The following is a 23,737-nucleotide window of genomic DNA, read 5'->3' on the forward strand; positions in this document are numbered from 1 at the left end:
AATACAAACCTTAATTTTGTGAATATTCTTGTGTGTTGAGAATTCTTTGAGTTTATCTGCAAAAGGTCTGACTAGGTTGACGAGCTGTCTGCTGGAGATGAACTGGGCCACTATCTGCATGGTAGAGTTGGACATAGAGAACTTTGTTTCAAAGATTTTCCCTGAAACAATTAAATATCTTTGATGTTGGTTGGTTTGAAGCTTATTGTTTTAATAGGGTTGGGCCGGATACTTTTTTGCCCGGGTACCGGATATCCGGATAGTTTCAATATCCGGCAAATTACCAGATATCCGACCGGATAACCAGATATCCGGCATTAAAAATCAGCCAGATATCCAATATCCGGATAGTTTCAATATCCGGTAACCGGCCGAATATTGAAGATGGCCGGATATCCGGCCCAACCCTAGTTTTTAGTTGCCTCAAATGTCATTGAAAAGATTTAGCTTTATGGAAGCATTTCTGTACAGTTGAAACCATGAAGGAATAAATCTTACTTTACTAAAATTATCTTTACATGTGGACAATTTAAGACAAAAAATATCGCGTCTAAAGCATCACTTAATCAGAAAGGAAGGGGACAATGGGCTGGTAATTACATTAGTCTTAAAAGTTTTATAATAACTTTGGGCACTTCAATTGAAATCTATTTGATTGGTTGGTTCATTAAGTTGAGTGTCCAAACGTTTCAACCACTAAGGGGGGGGGGGGCACATCTGACACTTTTGCGTAAACAGGGATTATAGGCTTTGTCTTAGGAGTTATAGGATAGGTTATTTGGGGAAAAAGTTTAGTTTTTGGGTGTATTTTCCTTATATTTAAAACAAATTTTGATAGGTCTCCAGGTTCAGGTGCTGCAGGCTGGAAGGTCACTTCTGGACAGGTATAAATGAAAAAAAAATTTGTTTAAAGAGTTAGAGATCAACTTATTAAACCAAATATGCATCTTTTGGGATGTTATGAGCATATATGAAGAAATAATAAAAATCAGCCTCCAGGTTCAGGTCCTGCAGGCCTCCAGGTGAATTCTGGACAGGTAAAAACTGAAAATTTTAAATTTTATAGTTAGAACAAAACTTATTTTACAAAAGTTGCTACTTTATGGATGGTATGAACTAATTTGAAGAAAAATTGAAATCTCGCTCCAGGTACAGGTACTGCAGGCCTCCAGGTGGATCCTGGACAGGTAAAAACTAAAAATTTTCACTTTTAAAGTAAGAGCATAACTTATTTAACAAAAGTTGCTACTTTATGGATGGTATTAACATATTTGAAGAAAAATTTGAAATCGGGCTCCAGGTACATGTACTGCAGGCCTCCAGGTAAATTCTGGACAGGTAAAAACTGAAATTTTTTACTATTGAAGTTAGAACAAAACTTATTGAACAAAAGTTGCTTCTTTCTGGATGGTATTAACCAATTTGAAGAAAAATTTGAAATCGGGCTCCAGGTACAGGTACTGCAAGCCTCCAGGTAAATTCTGGACAGGTAAAAACTGAAATTTTTTACTATTGAAGTTAGAACAAAACTTATTGAACAAAAGTTGCTTCTTTATGGATGGTATTAACATATTTGAAGAAAAATTTGAAATCGGGCTCCAGGATCAGGTACTGCAGGCCTTCAGGTGGATCCTGGACAGGTAAAAACTAAAAATTTTTACTTTTATAGTTGGAACAAAACTTATTTAGCAAAAGTTGCTACTTTATGGATAGTATTAACTCATTTGAAGATAAATTTGAAATCGGGCTCCAGGTTCAGGTACTGCAGGCCTCCAGGTGGATCCTGGACAGGTAAAAACTAAAATTTTTTACTTTTTAAGTTAGACCATAACTTCTTTAGCAAAAGTTGCTTTATGGATAGTATTAACTCATTTAAAGAAAAATCTGAAATCAGGCTCCAGCTTCAGGTACTGCAGGCCTCCAGGTGGATCCTGGATAGGTAAAAACTAAAAATTTTCACTTTTAAAGTTAGAGCATAACTTATTTAACAAAAGTTGCTACTTTTTGGATAGTATTGACCAATTTGAAGATAAATTTGAAATTGGGCTCCAGGATCAGGTACTGCAGGTCTCCAGAGGAATTCTGGACATGTAAAAATTAAAATATTTAACTAAAGAGTTAAAACTATATCTATTTAACTAATACAAAGAAAAATTTGAAATTGGGCTCAAGGTTCAAGTTAAATCCATCCAATTTGTTACATTTTGAATTATATCTGCAAAAAAAAATATTAAGCATTGACTAGAATATATATAAAAAAAACAACAGGTCAGTCACTAAAGGAAGCCTGCAGGAAATACACTGCTCTAACTGCGGTAAAAATCCAACCAAAATCCAACACAATACCCTCAATTTGATACAAAAAAGTTATTGAAGCTGCAGGCTTCAAATTTGGGGTATTAAGCCTTATTGTGGCAGTCTTTAAGCAATTAGAGCGGCATATTTCCTGCAGGCTTTCTTCAACAATCAAGTATAAAAAAAGGGATATGAAAACTTCCTGACAAAATTAACTTAAAAGTAACAAACAAACCAAACAAATTTTGTTAAAATAGGCAATTAGAACTAAGATACAAGTTAGACATCATCTATTAATTGTCAGATTGAATTGCCAATAAAACCACATGTTTCTGCACAAACTTCTCATCAATCAAATCAAATTGGTCAATACTATCCAAAAAGTAGCAACTTTTGTTAAATAAGTTATGCTCTAGCTTAAAAAGTAAAAATTTTAGTTTTTACCTGTCCAGGATCCACCTGGAGGCCTGCAGTACCTGAACCTGGAGCCCGATTTCAAATTTATCTTCAAATGAGTTAATACTATCCATAAAGTAGCAACTTTTGCTAAATAAGTTTTGTTCCAACTATAAAAGTAAAAATTTTTAGTTTTTACCTGTCCAGGATCCACCTGGAAGCCTGCAGTACCTGATCCTGGAGCCCGATTTCAAATTTTTCTTCAAATATGTTAATACCATCCATAAAGTAGCAACTTTTGTTAAATAAGTTTTGTTCTAACTTCAAAAAAAAAAAATTTCAGTTTTTACCTGTCCAGAATTTACCTGGAGGCCTGCAGTACCTGAACCTGGAGCCCTATTTCAAATTTTTCTTCAATTTAGTTCATACCATACATAAAGTAGCAACTTTTGTAAAATAAGTTTTGTTCTAACTATAAAATTAAAATTTTTCAATTTTTACCTGTCCAGAATTTACCTGGAAGCCTGCAGTACCTGATCCTGGAGCCCGATTTCAAATTTTTCTTCAAATATGTTAATACCATCCATAAAGTAGCAACTTTTGTTAAATAAGTTTTGTTCTAACTTCAAAAGTAAAAAATTTAAGTTTTTACCTGTCCAGAATTTACCTGGAGGCCTGCAGTACCTGTACCTGGAGCCCGATTTCAAATTTTTCTTCAAATTAGTTCATACCATCCATAAAGTAGCAACTTTTGTAAAATAAGTTTTGTTCTAACTATAAAATTTAAAATTTTCAGTTTTTACCTGTCCAGAATTCACCTGGAGGCCTGCAGGACCTGAACCTGGAGGCTGATTTTTATTTTTTCTTCATATATGCTCATAACATCCCAAAAGATGCATAATTGGTTTAATAAGTTGATCTCTAACTCTTCAAACAAAATTTTTTTTTCATTTATACCTGTCCAGAAGTGACCTTCCAGCCTGCAGCACCTGAACCTGGAGACCTATCAAAATTTTTTTTAAATATAAGGAAAATACACCCAAAAACTAAACTTTTTCCCCAAATAACCTATCCTATAACTCCTAAGACAAAGCCTATAATCCCTGTTTACGCAAAAGTGTCAGATGTGCCCCCCCCCCCCTTGTCATCTACAGAACGGGTATTTTTTGTGTATCATCATTTGAGATACACACCAATTTAAGGCAATTGTCTGATCAATTTTACTTACTTGTCATTTCTTTGACCTCTTTTTCCTCAGAAGCTATCTCAAACATGTCAGCAAGAGCAATGGTTGTGAGAATATCAATGGAAGAATCCAGGTCTCCAGACTTGAGTTGTCCATTTGTCTTCATTGAGCTCAACACTTTGTTGATTGTGTAGCTCAAAACGTGCACCTGAAAAATTAAAGGATTTTTACATTAGATTGAAGGCTAATATTTAACCTGTTTTCAGTTTTTTTGCCTGTCAACTGAAGCAATTGTGAATAGTGTATAATTTGATCCTATAATTGTATTCAACTTGTCTAAAATCAATAAATTCCATTAAGATACCAATAAATGATTATTATAACTGCGTTAAAATGGTCATATTTATTATTTTTTGTAGCGAAGCTACTCTATAATGCATATTGTCAGTCTGTCTGTAACGTTATGAGGTTTCGTGATTATTTTCTCCGATATATGGTTTATTCTTTATTTTAACAAATCATTAAATGCTCTTTTTTAACTCCTTGTCCGTATTCCCATCCATGATTTTTTTTATGGATATTGTCATCCTTGTTAAATTGTAAATGTTTACCTGATAACCTCTGGTAAGAACAGCATTGAGATCTCTGACCAGGTACGAGATAAATCTTGGTCCCAGTTCTTGCATAATATCATTCAGTGTTCTACGAGCAGTCTCGCGGATGTCATCACCCTAAAAACAATATTTGTTTTATTCAGTGGCTGCTATTCAGCCAATTAATTCCATATGAATTTGCCGAAAATCACATATTTTGTTGGAGTAAACCTTGTTTTTAGTGTAACTAAAAGGGAAAAGGGTAAGAAGGTGGAGAAAAAAGGGAAGGGGGTTGAGGGGAAATTTTCACATTCTCTTCCCCCTGGTTTTATTATCCTTGTGTAAAAGTAACAGGATGCCAGTCTGTGTGTGTGTCTGTTTTTTAATCTTTACATTCTTTTTTTTGTGGGGTGGGAGATGAAATTTCCTCCCCATATAAAAAATTTACACACGGGATGTGATTATCCCCCCCCCCCCCCCCCCGGCCAACAAATTCAGATTTTATACCCCTACATCTAGAAATGAAATAATAAATGCTTCTCGACCCTCCCAAGAGCCATCACTTCTGGAAAAGATCCTTCCCGCTCCTTTAATCCCCTCTCTAACCTCCCACCCTCCTTCCAATCACCGCCTCTGATCCCCAATCTTTTACACGCCTCTGTACCCCCCCCCCCTTAAATTATATCTATCCGCTCCTAATCATCTCTGTACCCCCCTCCTCCCTTTTCGACATCTCTATGTTATATTAAACAAACAATTTCTTACCCTAGATTTAAGGAAAGATCCAATTTTTGCAATGATACTAGGAACACCTTGTTCCAGGACGGCCTGGCTGTTGAGCTTAAAAATTTTGACCACCGGAATGGCCAGAGGAACTCTCTGTATCAGCTGTTCATCCGTCTCGACTCCGGATGTACCCTTCTCCACCTTTTTCTTGTTCTTACCAGCTAACATATTTACCAACCTTAAAAAATTGTAATATGTAACAGTGGATATATAATATAAGTGCATATTATGACATGGGAAAAATTGTCAATTAAGAAAGAGAACTATCCACGAACGAAAGCGATGATTCTAAGCACCTTCCAGTATTGATCCATAGTATTTTTTAGTAAATATACTCAAATTTTCAAAATTAAAAAAAAAATTTTAAGAGGATAATACCTTATTATCATATAAAAACATGGTGAAACCTAACTTTTTAGTCTATAAACCAAATATTAAACATAAACCTAGTATATTCACTAAAAAAATACTGTGGATCTATGCTGGAGGTACTTAGAATCACTTGCTCTCTTTCGTAGATAGTTCCCTTTAACTCATTTATCGGTCAATTCGTATATCATGTACAAGGGAGGGGATGGGGTAAAGGGGCAAGATGGAGGGTATAGAATTTTATTATAGAGGACATGAATAACTTGTATATCATCAATCAAAATAATAATATACCTATCCATTTATGAAATATTGATTATGAAATATTGATTACAAAATATCGATTACAAAATATCGATTAATTACGAAAATTCTGGAAGAAACAAGGATGACAAAACCTACACAGGCAAAGCTAACAAGTATGCTATGGGGGCAAAGGAAAAAATATTATTATTAGGTTATAATAAAACTTAACTTAGGAATACCATAGACACAGAAATAAGATAATTTTTCCAAAAATTTTACCAGCTAAAAATATAAAATACGAAAAAAATTGCTAAGATGCGCCCGTATATTATTAGATATCATATTTATTGCATAGAACGATTAAAAAATATTTTCTAATTATTTTCACCGAAAAAAAGAAAAGCATCCCACCCGTTAAAAAAGGATAATTAGCTTACTGGGGCAGAAGAGAGCTGTTAACCGTAAAGCTAATTTTGATGCGCTTGGCCTTCTCCTCCTCTGTTAGCCCCTCCATATCATCTGTATTCAAGGGGAAGTGGAAGCCTTCCAGAATTGCCTTCACTATCCTCACCAATTGTTTCTGATTCACTGTTTCCTAATAAAATTATCTATAATACAAAGTAGAACGATGTCTGTCCGTCCCTTAAGATCTCGGTAACCACTGAACCGATCGGATTCTACTCTTCAGGGTATCTACCTATTGGTCCTGTGTGGTGGTTTTAAGCTATTTTCTTGGGGGGTGGGACACCCCCAACCCCCCAAAAAACCAAACCCCCCCAATTTTTTTTTTTTTGGCTAAAGATTTCTTTGGTCCTTTATTTTTTTTTGTAAAAGATTTCCTTGGTCCTTTTTTTTGAAGAAGATTTCCATGGTCCTTTACGATTTTTGCCTTAATTTTTTTTATCACCTCTTGGGGCAAAGCCCCTAGAGGCTAGGGGCGAAACCGCTAGTATATTATATATTACTAATTGCTGCGACCCTAGCATTAGAGGCCTTGTATTTAAAGTTTAAGGAAGAGCATAAAAATAGCCTACTCGGGTATACAAGAAGCATTTTTTATATTAAGATCTAACTAACTTATGGACCTATATGGATCTCCTTAAATTGAAGCTTGTTATAGGTAAGGGAAAGGTAAAAAATAACCCCGCCCCTCACAAAATTTTCTAAATTTCTTTTACATCATCGACATACATCACTACCGCACCCCCCCCCCCCCCCCTCCATACAAGAAAGAATTGCGGGTGATTGGAATGAGTGTTTAAAAATATTATTACCCAGCCAATAAATCGACCGCTTTTATAATTTCTTCGATCTGTTTTTACTTACATCTTTAAACTTTCCCAGATAGTACTTGAGCTGTTTATCATATTCCCTCCAGTTCAGTATTTTACAGGCCAGCTCCATGAACTCTTGAGCATAAAATACCAAAGGAGCGTTCTTGGATTGGATTTCTGGGTTCAGCATGTAGCAGGATATCATGGGCAAAAGCAGTTGGACCATATTCTTTTGGGATATCATCGTGGGGTTTTCCTAGATTTGGAAAAAATTATTAGTTCGTACGGCTCAACAATTATTTACATAAACTCGTTTCACATAAAACCACAATTGAAGATTTTGTCAAAAGCATTTAAAGATTTCATGCATGAAGTGCATTTCAGAAAATGATTTCAAGCTAAAGTTACAAGTTTACCATCTAACATAGGTATATAATTTTGTATTACAATAAATAACGAACAAATAGAAATCATTAAATTAGTCGTCATGCTGTTTTTGTGAAAATAATCCAGCTTTATAAATTGCATATATCACGAGAATACGATTTCTAAGTCTTCATATTTTTAAAACTACATGTTAGAAAATTGAAATTCTTTCAAATATGAAATTTTAAAAATTTAACAGTAAAAAAATATGCAGTTAACTAAATTCAAGTTTAAATGCATTTCGTCAGGGATTCGGATCCGGATCCGCAAGGATCCGCATATTTTTGAATCCAAGGATCCGGATCCGCAAAAAAATGCGGATCCGGATCCTTGGACTAATAAAAAATGCGGAAAAAATGGAAAAATCTACCTAAATTTATATAAAATCTCAGACATTCTCTTGATGAGAGCCAATCTTTAAGGTTTAGGTTCAGACTTGAAAATTAAAAGTATTTTTGACTTCGAATTAAAGAATAAAATTTTTTGGAAAAATTTGGTGATTTATTTTTATTGTCAAGGATCCGGATCCGCATACAATCAATGCGGATCCGAAACCCTGCATTTCGTGCAACTACTCTTTTTTTATGTACCAATATGAAAAATAATTATATGATAAGTGCATCATTATAAACCTTTTATATTAGATGCAGGGGTGTATATTCTGCACAAGATTCATTTATTCCCCTGCTGCAAAAATTTTTCCCCCTCCTAGTTTTTTCCAGCAAGGACGGGGATAAAATGAAAAAATATTTTTATTTAATCATATTATCCACCCTCCCACATATTCTTTAAGTTTTTTTTTACCAAAGAGGAGAGAAAAATGGAAAAAAAATTATTTCATTTCTCTTAATTTTTACACCCCCCCGGCCTCCCCCCCCCCCCCCCGACCATATTTTGCATTACTCCCCCCCCTCAGCCGGGTCAAATTTGCAGAATATACACCCATGATTAGATGTGGTTCAAAAAATATCATTGTCTTCTAATGTTGCCTGTGATAAATCAGGAAGGGAGGGAAGGGGACATTGGGGACATTGGGCTGTTTATTACACTAGTCCCCAAAGTTTTAGAATAAAGTTTTCTTATTCTTTGGCTTAACAACTTTAAAATTTTGATTGGTTGGTTTATTAAGTTTAGTGTCAAAACGTTTCAACCACTAATTGTAATCAACAAAAGTCGTAATTTTGTGTATTATCAATGATGTACATCAATTTATCGCCCATTGTCTTATCCCTTTAGATCCCTGGTTATAAATAGTGAAAGACTGCCCCCGTTAACAAATGAAAGTGTAAACATCAGAAAGAAAGTAAATATTGGACATAAAAATATTTATACTGGACCCAAACGTTTTGTAGACACGTTCTTATTTGTTGGCTAAAATACTTTGAGACTCGCATTAAATCTTGAATTTGCGGCAAAAACTAGCAGTTTTGGAATCTCGACCATAAAGATTTTGTTATCCAATCTTGACAAGAGAGGTATTTTTGGAAAGAGGAATATATATAGAAAACGCCTATGTAAATTAGAAAATCCGCAGAAATCATATTTGCAAGTTATTTGCAAAAATCTGCAATTTTAATTTGCTAAATTAATTTCATGCCTTAAATGACAAATTTAGAAACAAATCTTTTTATGAAAGTTGTTTATCTATGAGTAAGAGCATACTTAAGGCAAAAAAAATTTTTTTAGTGTTACTTTTTTCACCTTATATATGAAAAAAGCAGTTTCTCACATTTTACGATAAAAAAAGGTAAAGAAACAAAAACTATATTTTTTCTTGGTGTAAACACAATAATTGGCATAATATCTATCATCCTAAATGTGAAAATCAGATATAGAATCCTTTTTAGAGCAAATATAGAGCAAAAAGTAACCAAGACATTTTTGCAAAGTATGAAAATCTAAAGAAAATAGTTTCTTTTTGATTTTGATATACATATCAGATAAATGAATATAAAATTAGTGATCAAAAACTATAAAACAAGTTATTAACTTTTTTCAACCCTATCATCGATTAAAATGCACTTTTAGGTTTACTAATTACCAAAGTAGCACATAAAAACTCTTTTTATTAAGGTATTAAACAAAATAAATTCATATTTAAAATTAGGCGTTTTTTTTTATGATGCAGTAGACCATTTTGTAGTTGGTTTTTTGGAATTTATTTTGTTTAATTACTTCATAAAAAGAGTTTTTATGTGCTACTTTGGTAATTCTGAAACCTAAAATTGCAATTTAATCAATGACAGTGTTGAAAAAACTTATAACATGTTTTATAGTTTTGATCACTAATTTTATATACATTTATCTGATATGTATATCAAAAGCAAAAAGAACCATTTTCTTTAGATTTTCTTACTTTGCAAAAATGACTTGATTACTTTTTGCACTATATTGACTCTAAAAAGGATTCTATATCTGCTTTTTACATTTAGGATGATAGATTTTATGCCAATTATTGTGTTTACATCAAGAAAAAATATATTTTTTGTTCCTATACCTTTTATTATCATAAAATGTTATAAACTGCTTTTTTCATATATAAGGTGAAAAAAGTAACACTAAAATTTATTTTTTGCCTTAAGTATGTTCTAAGCTTATAGATAAACAACTTTCATAAAAAGATTTTTTTCTAAATCTGTCATTTAAGGCATGAAATTAATTTTGCAAATTAAAAAGATTTTTGCAAATAACTTGCAAATATGATTTCTGCGGATTTTCTAATTTACATAGGCGTTTTCTATATATATTCCTCTTTCCAAAAATGCCTCTCTTGTCAAGATTGGATAATAAAATCTTTATGGTTGAGATTCCAAAACTGTGCTAGCAAGGTCTAATAGTTTTTTTCTAGGATTGGCAATCCGAATCCGCCCAATTTTTGGCCAATTTTGTAACCCAGAATCCGAATCCGGAATCCCCATCTACACCACCAAGTGAAGAGATCAGAAAATATGAAAAAACGTAGCTTTCGATTCTTCCAAGTACCCGGTATAATTTAATCCCCTGATTTATTTTTTTTAAAGCCTTTTAAAATATTGCTAGAATCCGAAATCCATCAAAAAAGTAAGAATTCTTACCCACTTCCCTTCAGCTACATCAAAGAAACAAATTTTATGCCAACTTTAAGTCAACAAAATATTGAAAATTTCGGCAATTTCATTCAAATGGTTCAATTGTCTGAATATCAGCCCCTGATTCTTAATAAACATGCATAAAAATAATAATAGTTATTTCTCGCATCGTATTATAAACAGCTTTCCGCGGATATAGAATGTACAATTATAATATTGAAACCAGTTTTTTAGCCCCGAGGTGCCGAAGGCACGGGCTAAAAAAACTGGTTTTAATCTTATGATTGTACATTTTTATATTCGTAAAAAGCTGGATATAATACGATGCTAGACATAGTTTTTTCGTATGGATGAGAACTGGTTTCTATTCACCGGATTCGAATGAATACGAGAAAAATCATACCTTAAGCTTTTCATTAAGCCTATGAATAGCTCTGGATCTCCTGGGCAACTGCACATGACGAATATTTTCGAAGAAGTCAGCCTCTGGATCATCTGGACGCAATAGTTGCGTAAATTCATTCAGTCTGTGCCCTTCTATGTCTTGGCATTCAACAACTAAACATAATTTTTTTTAATGATAATGGATTGGATATTATGACTTGAGAAAAATTTAGGTTGCTATTTTCCTTGTCCTTTATTGGTCAATGCGTTCATCCAGTAGGAGGAGAGGGGATGGGGTAAAGGTAGGGGATGATTCGTTTTTAAAACTACATCCATTATAGCAATGCAGTTAATCAATTACAATGGTATGTAAGCAAGGAGGGGGGGGGGGGGTTTAATTCAACCATCTCGTAATCAATGCGCAAATGGCACTTAGAATCCGAATTTCAAGATAAAATTTTGAATGAGTAATCCTTGGTAGGTAGGTCTATTTTCCCTAAAGCGAATAAAAAGTTTTAAAAGTAACGACTGGCGCTCAGCCGTTAAGACGGTTTTTTTTGTGGCTATTTTCAGGGTAAATCCATCATTAATTACGGAGAAATCAACTTTTTGAATGATAGTTTTGCATTATTTGGTAAAAAATATACTCTTGGCATTTTATAGAGAACCATATTGGTTAGCAAAATCCTACACTACAGACAATCGTCCTATAACTTTCATACAAAAATTAAATGATCGACTTACCAAGCCTGTGGAAAATGTGGAAGTAATCAATTCTGACAATATCATGACCGTGTTTGAAGCCCAGTCTGATCTTGGGCAGTAACAGGTTATCAAGCAGATCCATAGCTCTCACAGCATCTGTCTCGCCTAATTAAAAACAAGGATAACAACATCTATAAGCAGCGAAGCTAAAAAGACGGACAAAGTTATTTATAGAGCGGATATAATTTTTTTTATGCAAAATAATAAGAAATCACCAAACCAATAAAAAGTAAGGCTTGTGTCTTTTGAAGCATGAGTGACCGACAGTTAGATCTTCAGTATCTTCAGTCTATCGTCAAAACCAGCCGAGAAAAGCACATCCCCCCCCCCCCCCATAGCGTTACGGACTGACGGACAACAAAATTAATTATAGAGACGCTTCGCTACTAAAGAGGTAATTTCCAGGGAGGAACACTAAAGACTATAAATTACATTGGTTATAGTTTAATACTTATTCGTTAGCTCAAAAACTTTTGATACTTAAATAAACTTTTATTTGTTGATTCCAAACTTACTTTATAAACTTTTCAACAAATAATTTTTTTTCTAAGGACGGTGTATTTTTGTTTATCATCATTGGGGAATTGAATGCATTATTATTAAAAGACACCTAATCACCTTTCTTAATTACTTTAATTTATTGTAGAAGGCAAGTAAATCATAAATCATGGACAAAGTAAAAGTTGAGCATCCAATTCAATACTAATGAATCTAAATAAAAACCTACCTATTTGTTTTATGGTTTTACATAGTGCTAGCAGAGTATCCAAATAGTTTGACTTTAAAGCTTGGTCTGTTTCATAGCCAATAGCTTTGGAACAAATATACACCATTGCAGTCAATTCTGTGTCAGTAAATTTTTCCTGTAGTACAAGTTAGAATATATCTTTTCGTTGAATGCCTTGTAGTAAAAATTCATGCAGTTGAATATCGGATTGGATTTCTATTTCGCCAAAAGTAGAATTTGTATAGCCTTAATTCTAAGCTATAAACCTTATGTATGAAAATTTTTAAATAAATATATGATATTCTATAAGGGTAGTTTGGAAGAAAGATAACCCAACCCATTGTCTTTAAGAAATAAAATAGGGGATTAAAACCGGTTCTCAGCCTTGCTGAAAATTCATGTATAGCACCGTATTACACAATTTTCCACGAATATTAGAAATTTGTTACACCGGGCCTTTGATCCATCGGGGCTAACAAAACTGGTTTTAAACTTATAATTTTTTATTTCAATTTCCGTGGAATGCAGTCTTAAATAGGATGCGAAAACAAAATTATTCTAACTGTATTTGCCTGATTTCTGACCAAATCTCTAATTTGAATGCACTGATTAATACGCGTCTCAAAGTCTGCCTCCTCAAACCTCCTGTGTTGGTAGGACGTCAGGTTTATACACAACTCACAGGTTCTGGCATATTCAGTGGTCATTGGCTTCAGAACTTGCAATAGTTTGGACAGTCTGTCCAACCCTTCTCTACGGATGGCGAACTTTATTACTGTTTTAAAGAAACAAAAAATAAAAGTAAAATACGACTTTTTTAGGAACAAGTTAGATACTGAACAGAGGTGAATTCTTAAAAACTTTTGCCTCACTAAAATCAGTTTGCCCCACTAAAATTTTAGTGAGGCCCAATAGTACAACCCTGGCTGTAACAGAATTGTTTTACTTAAAATAATAATTCAAGTTTACATTCCTTTTAATAAGCTTGCTGTAGAAAGGGAGAACCCCAGCAACTATTTTATCAACGTTGCTACTCTCAATTTTATCCGCCATCTTTTCAACAATCGCCAAAGTTGCTATAATCAGATACTGCTGATCAAGTTGACCCGCCAAGCTCAACAGCTGTTGCATGAAGGTCAATACTGTGGCAGGATCTGTTATGACTGGAGAAATGTTGATTAAAATATCCAGATTTGTTCTGAGTCCCTTTTCATTTTTGTTCTTCTGTCCGGTTATTTTTTTGATCCATGCGTCGAAATATTGAATGATTGGCTCCACTTCTGGCATAACTGCTTTCAATCCCAAAGATGTGTCACCATCCCCGTCCACCTCCATGGCGCCGGGGGCATGCCCCTTCTGGTCTTGTACATCCTTGGGTGCTACTAGATTCTTTATAACCTACAAAATTAAAGACAAGTTGAAAATTAAGTTTGCATAGTGTTAGCCACAAATATATTTTAATATGATATCTGATGAAACACAGCTCATTTGCTAATTTTCCAGTATGGCTTTGAATCCGATAAATATTCGCTGGATTAGAAGATATTCTGAACCCTACGGAGAAATATTGTAGCATCGTATTACAGACAATTTCCACGACTATCAAAATAAAAATCATAAAATTAATACCAGTTTTATTAAACCAGGCCACTCGGGGCTAACCTTACTGAATTTAAACATATTTTTTTTTCATTTTAATATCCGCTGAATGCTGTCTTCTATAATACGATGCGATAAATAACTCTTCTTTAATGAATTTTATCAGTAATACAGGACTACCTAACCCGGAAATTCGTTGAACTTGATAGGAATTTCTAGCAGGCAATTCTACCGGGCTAACAAAACCGATTATGTTTCTATTTTTCATGTTATTATTCGTAGAATAATGCCGATAATACAATACGATACGTAATTTTTCGGCATGGCTTAGAAATTAGAACCGGTTATAATTTAGCGGATAATAATCGAATTCGGAGCCATAGTAAAACAAGGATGACAACATCCATAAAAGCGAAGCACTGAAACGGTAGGACAAACGGACATTAACACTTGTATAGCGTCAGGACTGAATAATCAAAATATGTATTTGTTGAAAGGGGGGGGGGGGGCGAAAGTGACACTTTTTGAAACCAAAACTAAAAGTCAAAGGAACTCAACTAAAAAAAGTGTTACAGGTCTGACATTTTGCATGGCAGTTGCTTTATAGGGGTACAATATGGAACTGTGAAGAAACGGCGGCGCAACCGCCGAAAACCGCCGAGAAAAGGCAACAAAAATTACGGCGGGAAACGGCGGTTTTAGGCGGTTGCGCCGCCGTTTCTTCACAGTTCCATATTGTACCCCTATAAAGCAACTGCCATGCAAAATCTCAGACCTGTAACCCTTTTTTTAGTTCAGTTCCTTTGTTGACTCTTAGTTTTGGTTTCAAAAAGTGTCACTTTCGCCCCCCCCCCCACAGTGGTCTATTTTGGCATTTTGGTGGACATTTCACCTACCTCTACTCAAAGTCAATTTTCTCAGCTTGTAGTTGATAGAATCGTTCAAAATAAAAAGCATGAGCTTATTATTACTAAATACAACTTGTATATTCATTTAGAAAAGAAAAACAAAAGCCAACTGGTCTAGAAAATACTTTGAAACTTAGCTAAAATTTCATATTTACATACTATTTTCTTAATTGGCAGAGAGCCTAAATTCGATGTTTCTAAGCAATAAAACGTTTAAAAACCTTGCAGCATTAATAAACATTACTGTAGAAATGATTATATAAAGGTAAATGCCCAATCAACAAACTTTGTGCAACATATATTTGATACAACTAATTGAAGTTTCTTCACCTTTTTTACGAAGTTATTTTCTCTTAGATAAGTAATAATACTTAATCTAGTACCTAATGTTTTCAGCTGTTTAATAGCTAAATCTAGAAATTGTAAAATTTTGTTATTAACATATCCAATAAAATTAATTAGAATACGAAAATTAATTGAAGAAGTTTAATTCTACTGTAATATTTGGGATGGGAATAGTCCATTTTGTGGCAACACACCTTAAGGGGCTATTCATCGTATTTTTAAGATGGCTTTTGTTAGGTTAATTTAGGTTAGGATAGGGACTATACCTAAACATTTGATGTTAAAATATCATTAAATAGTCTTGTAAAATGGCTAACATCTGAGCAGCAGCCGTTACCCAGCTGCCATATGAATTAGCCCCCACTATTTTTGAGAGCATTTTTAAGCTCAGCACCCATGAAAACCTACCCCTATTAGACACGACACAAGCCCTATCTACACATCATACTCTTGGCCACTCTCAGCCGTTTTCTACTGGTTCTATAGCCGTTAAGCGGCTGGTACAAGAAATTTTAAAATGGTTATTGGTAACATTTAACACGAATAAAAGCAAAATTATGTTTCAAGAAGTTGTTTCCTACGTAATAACTAATAGATTTGCCCTGAAATTGGCCAAAAAAAGGCTATACGGCTGAGCCACCAGCCGTTAGCCATCACTTTTCCACCTTTTTGTTTGATTTATGGAAAATAGGCCTACCAAGGAATACTCATGCCAAGTTTAATAACGAAATTCCGATTTTAAGTGCCATTTGCGCATGGATGCCGAAAAGGATGCATTAAACCTCCCCCCCCCCCCTTAAAAAAATTAAAACATTCTTTTTAAATCTCTGAAAGTCTCTTAATCTAGCATAGGCTCTTTGTGGGCAGTTTAAATGCATCAGAAATTAAAATTAACAGAGGAAATAAAAAAATTGTAAAAAAAAATGTTTTTCTTATATTGGAATTTTAGAGTCTGGCCCCTAAAATTAAAGTTAAAATTTTGAAAGAAACCGGGCCCTGCAACAACCTAAACTAAACATGAAACTATGGCATTATACCTGTCAGTGTATATTAAGAATAATATATGGTTTGGTATGTTGCGGGGCCCGGTTTTTGGTGAAAAACTTAAAAAACTGAAAATTATTGCCAACATTTTTTGCAAAAATATTTAGGAAATGACATAATCTTTTTAAAAAACAACTATAAAATTAAAATGGATAAAAAAAAGTTTTTAAAAAATCTAAAACCCCAGTTTCCTAATATATCATGTAATATTATGAATATAAATAGGTTAAGAAACTTCATTGTATCAATGTAACACTGAAAAAAAATATTTTTTCCAAAGATGGTGAAAATTCAAAAGGCAAAATTCATGATGTGAAAATAATCCTGAACCTTCATGTTTCAAAGTTCATAATTCATCAACCAGTAGTTAAAAAGACAAAAACTCTTCGGTTTCATATAAGATAGGGTATATATTTTCAAAATAAATTATTAATTTTGAGGAATTCCAATGTTGATTTTTGGCCAAATGTCCGGCCTTAGACCGCTGTGCCCCCCCCCCCCCTTTGTTGATAATCTGCTTGATACATTATAATGTGTAAGGACATACTTACATTTTAAGGACTTGATTATAGAGTTGCTTCGCTTATAATATTGTACTTTGTTGTCCCAGGAATCGGTATACCAAAAATCAGATCAATCGGATAATTAGATCACATAAAAATTTGTTGTTAAAAAAGTTGAAAAATCAACTTGTTTAAAATGGACGTACGGACATCCTGGTAATGTTATACTAGAGTTGCTACGCTTTCTAAACCGTACCTAACTACTACAGGAATCACCATGCAAAGTTTGAAATCAATAGGACAATTCTAACATCCCTAAATTAAGGAAAAAAGGTATCCGTTACGGACGGACGGACGTACGGACCGACCCTAATTATAGAAAAGCTTCGCTTTAAAAAAATAATGTTACCTGAAGGATAGGTTGAATTACTTTCTCATGAGCTTTAGGGTTATTTAACATCTGAACAATATTTGGCAGTAATGTTGCCCCGGTGGTAGGGTCGGCTTTGAAGAAGAATCTAAATAAAATCAACGTTAACATTAATTTTACTAATCTATCTATAATACAAAGTAGAACGATGTCTGTCTGTCTGTTTGCTTGTAGCAAAGGATCTCGCTAACCGCTGAACCGATCAGGTTCTCAATAATAGGGTAGCTTCTCATAGGTCCCGGGAAGGTTTATAACTATAGAGAATTCGCCCACCCCCCCCCCCTCCAATTTTTTTTACTTTTTTAAATATCTAAATCTAAAAAATGGGTTTTGGGAATCATCTCTCCCCTTCAAGTGCACCTAGAGGCCTCTAGGGGGCGAATCCGCTAGTATGAATACAAAGTAACATTAAAAAAAGAACGTTTGAGAATAAATGTAAGTCAGCAAATAATAATTATAGTAAGACCTATTTGTTTAAGGGCCATATCTATAAGGTTGGGGGGGGGGGGGGTTATACCCAAACAAGGGATCAATCGGTCCAGGCGTTTGAGAGATCATAACATACATACTAAAAATTATTCTGGTACTGGGTATTAGTAAAAATGTCAAATTTAATCTGCAAAAAAAAACATTTATGTCATTCAATCTGTGCTGGGAGGGAAGGGAGAATGGGCTGTTGATCACACTAGTCTTCATTGTTTTAGAACTACGTTCGTTTACTTAACAACTTTGGGGTCTTTTATTGAATTATGAAGTGTTGGTTCATATAGTTCAGTTTCCGAATGTTTCAGCCACTAATTTTAATCTACATAAGAGGTAATTTTGTTTATCATCATTGGGGATGTACATCATTTTATCGGTAATTGTCTAATGTCTATCTATCTAATCCCTTTTTTCCCTACCTACAATATTTTATAAATACCTGTGAAACTGTCTGTTCTTGGCCCAGGTGAGAACCAGATTGAGAAGACCCGAAGGACTGCGGTCATAGGCCCAAAACATGTTCAAAGGTCTCCAAACATAACATTGAAATATCGCGTCCACAACTTTGTCGCTGTAATCATAATTAGGAAACATATCGAAGAATAATTTTATCAATTTGTAAGATTCACGTTTAACATTCTTTTTTATTTTTAATGCATTATCATCAGAGGTAGCATAAGCTGCATCTACGTGATATCCAAGCCATATTATAAGCTCAAGCATATAATCACAATTAGACGCTATAAACTGTTCCAGTGTCATGAGGGTGGCCTTGGTCATTAGTACAATTGCATTAATTTTGGCCAATTCCATCTTTGGGGCAGGTTTGCCGGCGAGAATGAAGTCAATGACACTGCCGTCTCCGAAATTACAATCGTTGTACACGTTGTCGTTCTGAAAACCTAGAAATATTTTGATATGCTCTGCGGAACAGTCCATAATATAACGCAGTACTTGGATTTTACGCCTTTCCGCGCCAAATTTCTTGTCTCCACCTCCTTAAAAACAAAAAAAACTTTATGATTTATTTTTTTAAGAAACAGGAATAAGCAGGGATCTTGCGGATTAAGACAATGGCAGATAAATTGATGTACATCCTCAATCATGGTAAACAAAATTAACCCTTCTGTGGATTAAAATTAGTGGTTAAGATCTAGCTCTCCATTGTACTTTTAAGTTAAGTTCCTTATAAATCAGTCTCGGGTAGGTTATAACAATACCCTCCCCTCCCCCCCCAACCTCGCAACCGCTGTTAATAATCATAAAGTATTCCTTTGACACTCTTCATTCTTCCGATCAAAATGCGGAAAATAATGGGGAGGAGGTCATCTCTGTGCTCAGGCTTAATTTTGGTGGTGTCCTCAGCCAGGGGAAATTCTTGCAATCCTTTCTGGAAATTGTCATCTTCCAGTATGAAGTTCAGTTGTTCCTAGGCAAAGAAAAATTTAATTTTTAAAATCCAAGCCAAAGGCTTTGATATCCCAGTGTCTTGAAACCAAAGCGAATATTCTATTATATAAAGTAACTAGTGGATACGCCCCAAGAGGCCTCTAGTGGCACTTTAAATGTTTTTTATATTTAAGGCTATTTTGCGTTTGACGTTTATTTTTCGTTGAACTCTCTTTCTAAAATCGAGAAATTTAAAAAAATTTAATTTCTCTAGGGAGGGTGGTGGTACCCTCCCCCAAAATAGTTATAAACCTTCCCGGGACATATGAGAATCTACCCTGTTAAGGAGAACCCGATCGGTTCAGCGGTTAGCGAGATCCTTCGGTACAAACATACAAACACACAAACATACTGTTACTTTATTATAAGGATAGTTTTTTTTTTCTCTGTAGCGAAGGATCTCGATAACCGCTCAACCGATATGGTTCTCCTTTACAATGAAGCTTATTTTAGTTACAGGGAAGGTTTTTAACTATTCTGGGGGAGGGTATCTCCACCCTCCCAATAAAAAATGACCGCCCCTTTTTTCTAAACTCAAATTAGAAATTAAAAAGTGCTCGACTTTGCCCCTCCTACCTAGATAAACAAAACATCCTATTGATACATTGAACGAATAGAAATCATTTCTAACGATTTCACCCGAGAAAAAAATCAGTTATGCAGCAAAATATATCTATATATTCTTTAAACAAACATACAAATGACGAGAAAGAATTAATTTTTCTTAATTGTTGAGAAGGGTAAAAGCTAAATGCATAGAACAGGTAGGATTACCTTGTAAGGTAGAATGAATTTTATGTCCATGGAAGCCAGAATATTGATGGCAGCTGTCTGAACCTTGGTAAACCTGGATGTCAACAGGTTCAGCATTTCTTCTCGCAATTCATTCTGTCGGGCAAACCCTTTGATATTCTAAAAATACAGCTTATTTATAAAAACTTTGCAAAATTGGTCGGAAATATTTAAATATCTCGCAATGGATATAACACACGTGGATGTTATGTTAAGTTAAAATTTGTCGTGTATTTAGCTTACTAATATGAACCTTATTTATTGGTCAGTTTATTCCTTCAGTAAGAGAGGATTGGAGGGGGTAAAGGGGGTGGATGTGGGGTATTATTATTTTACCCAGCAGCATCACTTTATCAGACTACATGAAAATCTGGTGCAACATCCAAGTAATAATAGATTGATTTATCTCGCCTTGATTGGGGGATGGGGAGGGAATGTGGGGATAGTATACTAATTTAGACATCAATAAAAAAAAAGAATAACAGAAAATTCATAAATAAACGAATGTTTAAGACTTTGAAAGCATAAAATATATATGTTTGATTAAATGAAAACCTCAATATACCTTAAACGATGAAAATGTAGTAAGATGGGCAACTACAGATTTGAAAGAGCCCTGACCAATTTCATTCTTGTAATATTCTGACGAATTCTTCAGTTTCCTATAATATAAAACAATTTTTTAAGTTAATAAATGATTTGCTCCTTAAAAAAAAAAACACTTTTGGATTTGAATCATTAATTTTTTGCTATCTAGGATGTTTTAAAGGGATATCTACATAAGAAAAACGGTTAAGAGATGCATTTTTTTAAACAGTAATATACCCTTATACTAAAGTAACAGGATGTCTGAGTGTTTGTGTGTCTGTACCGAAGGATCTCAATAACCGCTGAACCGATCGGGTTCTCCTTAACATCTAGTTTCTCATAGGTCCCGGAAAGGTTTATAACTATTTTGAGGGAGGGTACCACCACCCCCCCAAGAGAAATCACAATAAATCGAATTTTTTTCCCCTCGAATAGAGACTCCTACTTAACATTGCAAAGTATAATAGCAATTTGATAGAGACTCATTCGCAACATTGCAAGGTATCGTATTATTTTTTAAAACACCAAAAATTTAACATTAGAGGCCTCTAGGGGTGTAGCCGCTAGTTAGAAATATAATAACGACGGTTTTCGACAAAAGCAGCGGTTTCGCCACCGTTTCTTTGCAGTTACACATTGTTCCTCTTTAAAGCGAATGCCATGCTAAATTTTAGTGCTGTATATTTTTTATTTTTGGTTTCAAAAAAAGGATCATACCCGCCCCCCCCCCCCTTTACACACAATTTGTTTTGACTAATTATGTTCTAACACTCTATATGTGTTAATATTTGTTGGTCCTTCCAGCCCAGTGCTTCCCTTTATGAATGTTGTCTCCTTTGTTTAATATATCTTACCATAGGGCAGGATATTCTTTATGTTTGAAACCGTCCAGAAAAAATGCGACTAGTTCTCTGTGGTGAGGTTCAGCTACAGCAGTAAATTGTCCCATCAAAAACCACAATCTATTTCGATACTAAAAGCAAATTATTCCTTTAAAATTTTCTGTTAACAAAACTATCTACCTAAAATGCCTAGGTATATCTTATCTAATATAAATTTTTAAGAAAACATGACCGGTATTGGTATTATGATTTTTCATTTGTAATTCGTAGAAAATTGTCTATAATACTATGTATGACTTTCATTATGGATCGGAACCGGTTCTAATCCAGCGGACATTAATCGTTTTCGAAGCTATATTGGAATATTTATTCTAGCTATTTAAATAACTCCATGGGCCAGTTATAGAAACAGCTAGGTGTGTATATTCTGCAAAAGATTTATTTTTTTTCCCTGCGACAAAATTTTTCATTTTTTCCCCCCCTAGTTTTTCTCACCAAGTAGGGGGGGAAATGGAAAAATATTTAAAGAACTCTACATTTTATTTATTTTATTCCTCCTACCACACATTTTTTTAGTTTTTTTTTTACCAAGGAGGGAGGGGGGAATGGAAAAAATGTTTTCAGTTTTCTTAAATTTTACATTTTTTTCCCTCCAACCACTTATTTTTTATTTCCCCCCCTCGCTGAGCAGGGGATCCCATGTAGAATATACACCCCTGTATAGAAAATAAGTTTACCTTCAAAAAGTCCACTTTCCTTCCATCCAAAGAAACGATAGCTTCTCCTTTTTCATTCACACTGGAAATGTATTTACATTACTTTTTAAAATGACAAAAAATGTATGGGGGAAAAATCAAAAATGAAAAATAAAGTGTACTGAAAACACCAGCTGATACTATTTTCAAGAAAAGAACCGTAAAACACTTAAAAAAAATGGCGAAATAATTCAAAAATAATGCAAAATTGCCTCGTTATAAGGTCATCAATATCTTGATAAGCCTTTCTCATTTGAGCCGAGTAGATGTTCCAAAATATTTCTGGATTGACAAAGTGTGCGTATCCAACAATAATATCTTCTAGAGGCTTCCACAGCATCGTAAAGTTTGTGTACAAGCTTCCTAAATATTAAAAATATTTTTGCAATTTAATCTTTTTAGGGTTGTTTTTTTTATTCTTAATCAACTGTTTAGGTATAGAATATAGATTTCTTGAACTAAAAATATGAAGAAAAAAAAAACTGCACTTTAGTTTCAAAATGTGTATCTGTACGAATTCTAACCAATCATTGTTAAAAATGTGTAGCATCAAAATATTAACACAAACAAGTCGCTATAAAAAAGCGGAAAGCAGTTTGCTAGCAGACGAAAAAGGTCCCCAAGACAATGGGCCAGGTAGTTGTCTGGGTTATACATCTATACTTATTACAATTACTCTTTTCAAACAGCTAAACTAAAACTGAACTTACCCAGGAAAAACTTGAGCACAATAGCCATCAACTTCTCATGTCGTTGAAAACTTTCTGGTAATCTACCAGCAGACAAGTTTGTCATATTATTCAACTTTTCCCGATGTTCGTGGAAATCTTCCTGTGAAAATAGAAATAAATTAACTCCTCAACAATACTGAGCTGGATCTTTAAATCATTTGAATGGTGCGCAAAATCACCCCGCGCAGAATTTCAGCCAATCACAGCGGCGCATTTCGTAAAATACTTCAATAAGAACTGAGGGGCCATCCAATAAATAATAAAGAGCCAAAATAACTAATAAAAATAATAGGGTTGGCAATCCGTATCCGAATCCGGAATCCGTTTTTAAATAGCGGATTCGGATTCTTAATTGGTAGGCTAAAATCAGCGTCTTGAGTTTTTTCTTTCAACTCCCCCTTTTTAAAGGCAAAGATTATCATCATTATATATAAAATCTTTAAAAATCTGGTTCGATTCTTGGAAGTGACTTATAGAGAACACCAAGAAAATTAATTTTTAGGACATACCTATGTAGCACTTAATTTTTTTAATTTAAAAAAAACCTTTTAAAATATTATTAGAATCCGGAATCCGCCATTTTTTTTGACGGATTCTTGTAAGAATCGGAATCCGCAGTTTTTTTTGACGGATTCTTGTAAGAATCCGAATCCAGTCCAAAAATTTGACGGATTGCCAGCCCTAAAAAATAATTAAGAAATGAATTGACATTTGAATTTAGAGCCTGAAAAACTGAGAAATTGCGATAAAATT

General features: G+C 34.1%; 1 protein-coding gene across 1 annotated transcript in view; it reads right to left on the reverse strand.

Annotated features, from left to right (window-relative positions):
- LOC145322667 (small subunit processome component 20 homolog) overlaps nt 1-23,737 on the reverse strand; it is a 58,174-nt gene that overhangs the window by 14,012 nt on the left and 20,425 nt on the right. Inside the window, exons 12-31 of the mRNA XM_080164861.1 lie at nt 22,964-23,084; nt 22,466-22,616; nt 22,236-22,296; nt 21,511-21,629; nt 20,634-20,730; nt 20,051-20,188; nt 19,098-19,256; nt 18,267-18,823; nt 17,324-17,432; nt 13,489-13,913; nt 13,088-13,268; nt 12,516-12,651; nt 11,768-11,893; nt 11,043-11,197; nt 7,198-7,401; nt 6,309-6,466; nt 5,236-5,434; nt 4,489-4,608; nt 3,920-4,085; nt 10-161 (exon numbers count right to left, since the gene is read on the reverse strand). Coding sequence (XP_080020987.1) covers nt 10-161; nt 3,920-4,085; nt 4,489-4,608; nt 5,236-5,434; nt 6,309-6,466; nt 7,198-7,401; nt 11,043-11,197; nt 11,768-11,893; nt 12,516-12,651; nt 13,088-13,268; nt 13,489-13,913; nt 17,324-17,432; nt 18,267-18,823; nt 19,098-19,256; nt 20,051-20,188; nt 20,634-20,730; nt 21,511-21,629; nt 22,236-22,296; nt 22,466-22,616; nt 22,964-23,084 — 3,534 coding nt within the window. The remainder of the gene's footprint in view (nt 1-9; nt 162-3,919; nt 4,086-4,488; nt 4,609-5,235; nt 5,435-6,308; nt 6,467-7,197; nt 7,402-11,042; nt 11,198-11,767; nt 11,894-12,515; nt 12,652-13,087; nt 13,269-13,488; nt 13,914-17,323; nt 17,433-18,266; nt 18,824-19,097; nt 19,257-20,050; nt 20,189-20,633; nt 20,731-21,510; nt 21,630-22,235; nt 22,297-22,465; nt 22,617-22,963; nt 23,085-23,737) is intronic.

This window comes from Acartia tonsa, chromosome 6 (genome assembly GCF_053477335.1).
Source record: "Acartia tonsa isolate MP-2025a chromosome 6, ASM5347733v1, whole genome shotgun sequence".
NCBI lineage: Eukaryota > Metazoa > Arthropoda > Copepoda > Calanoida > Acartiidae > Acartia > Acartia tonsa.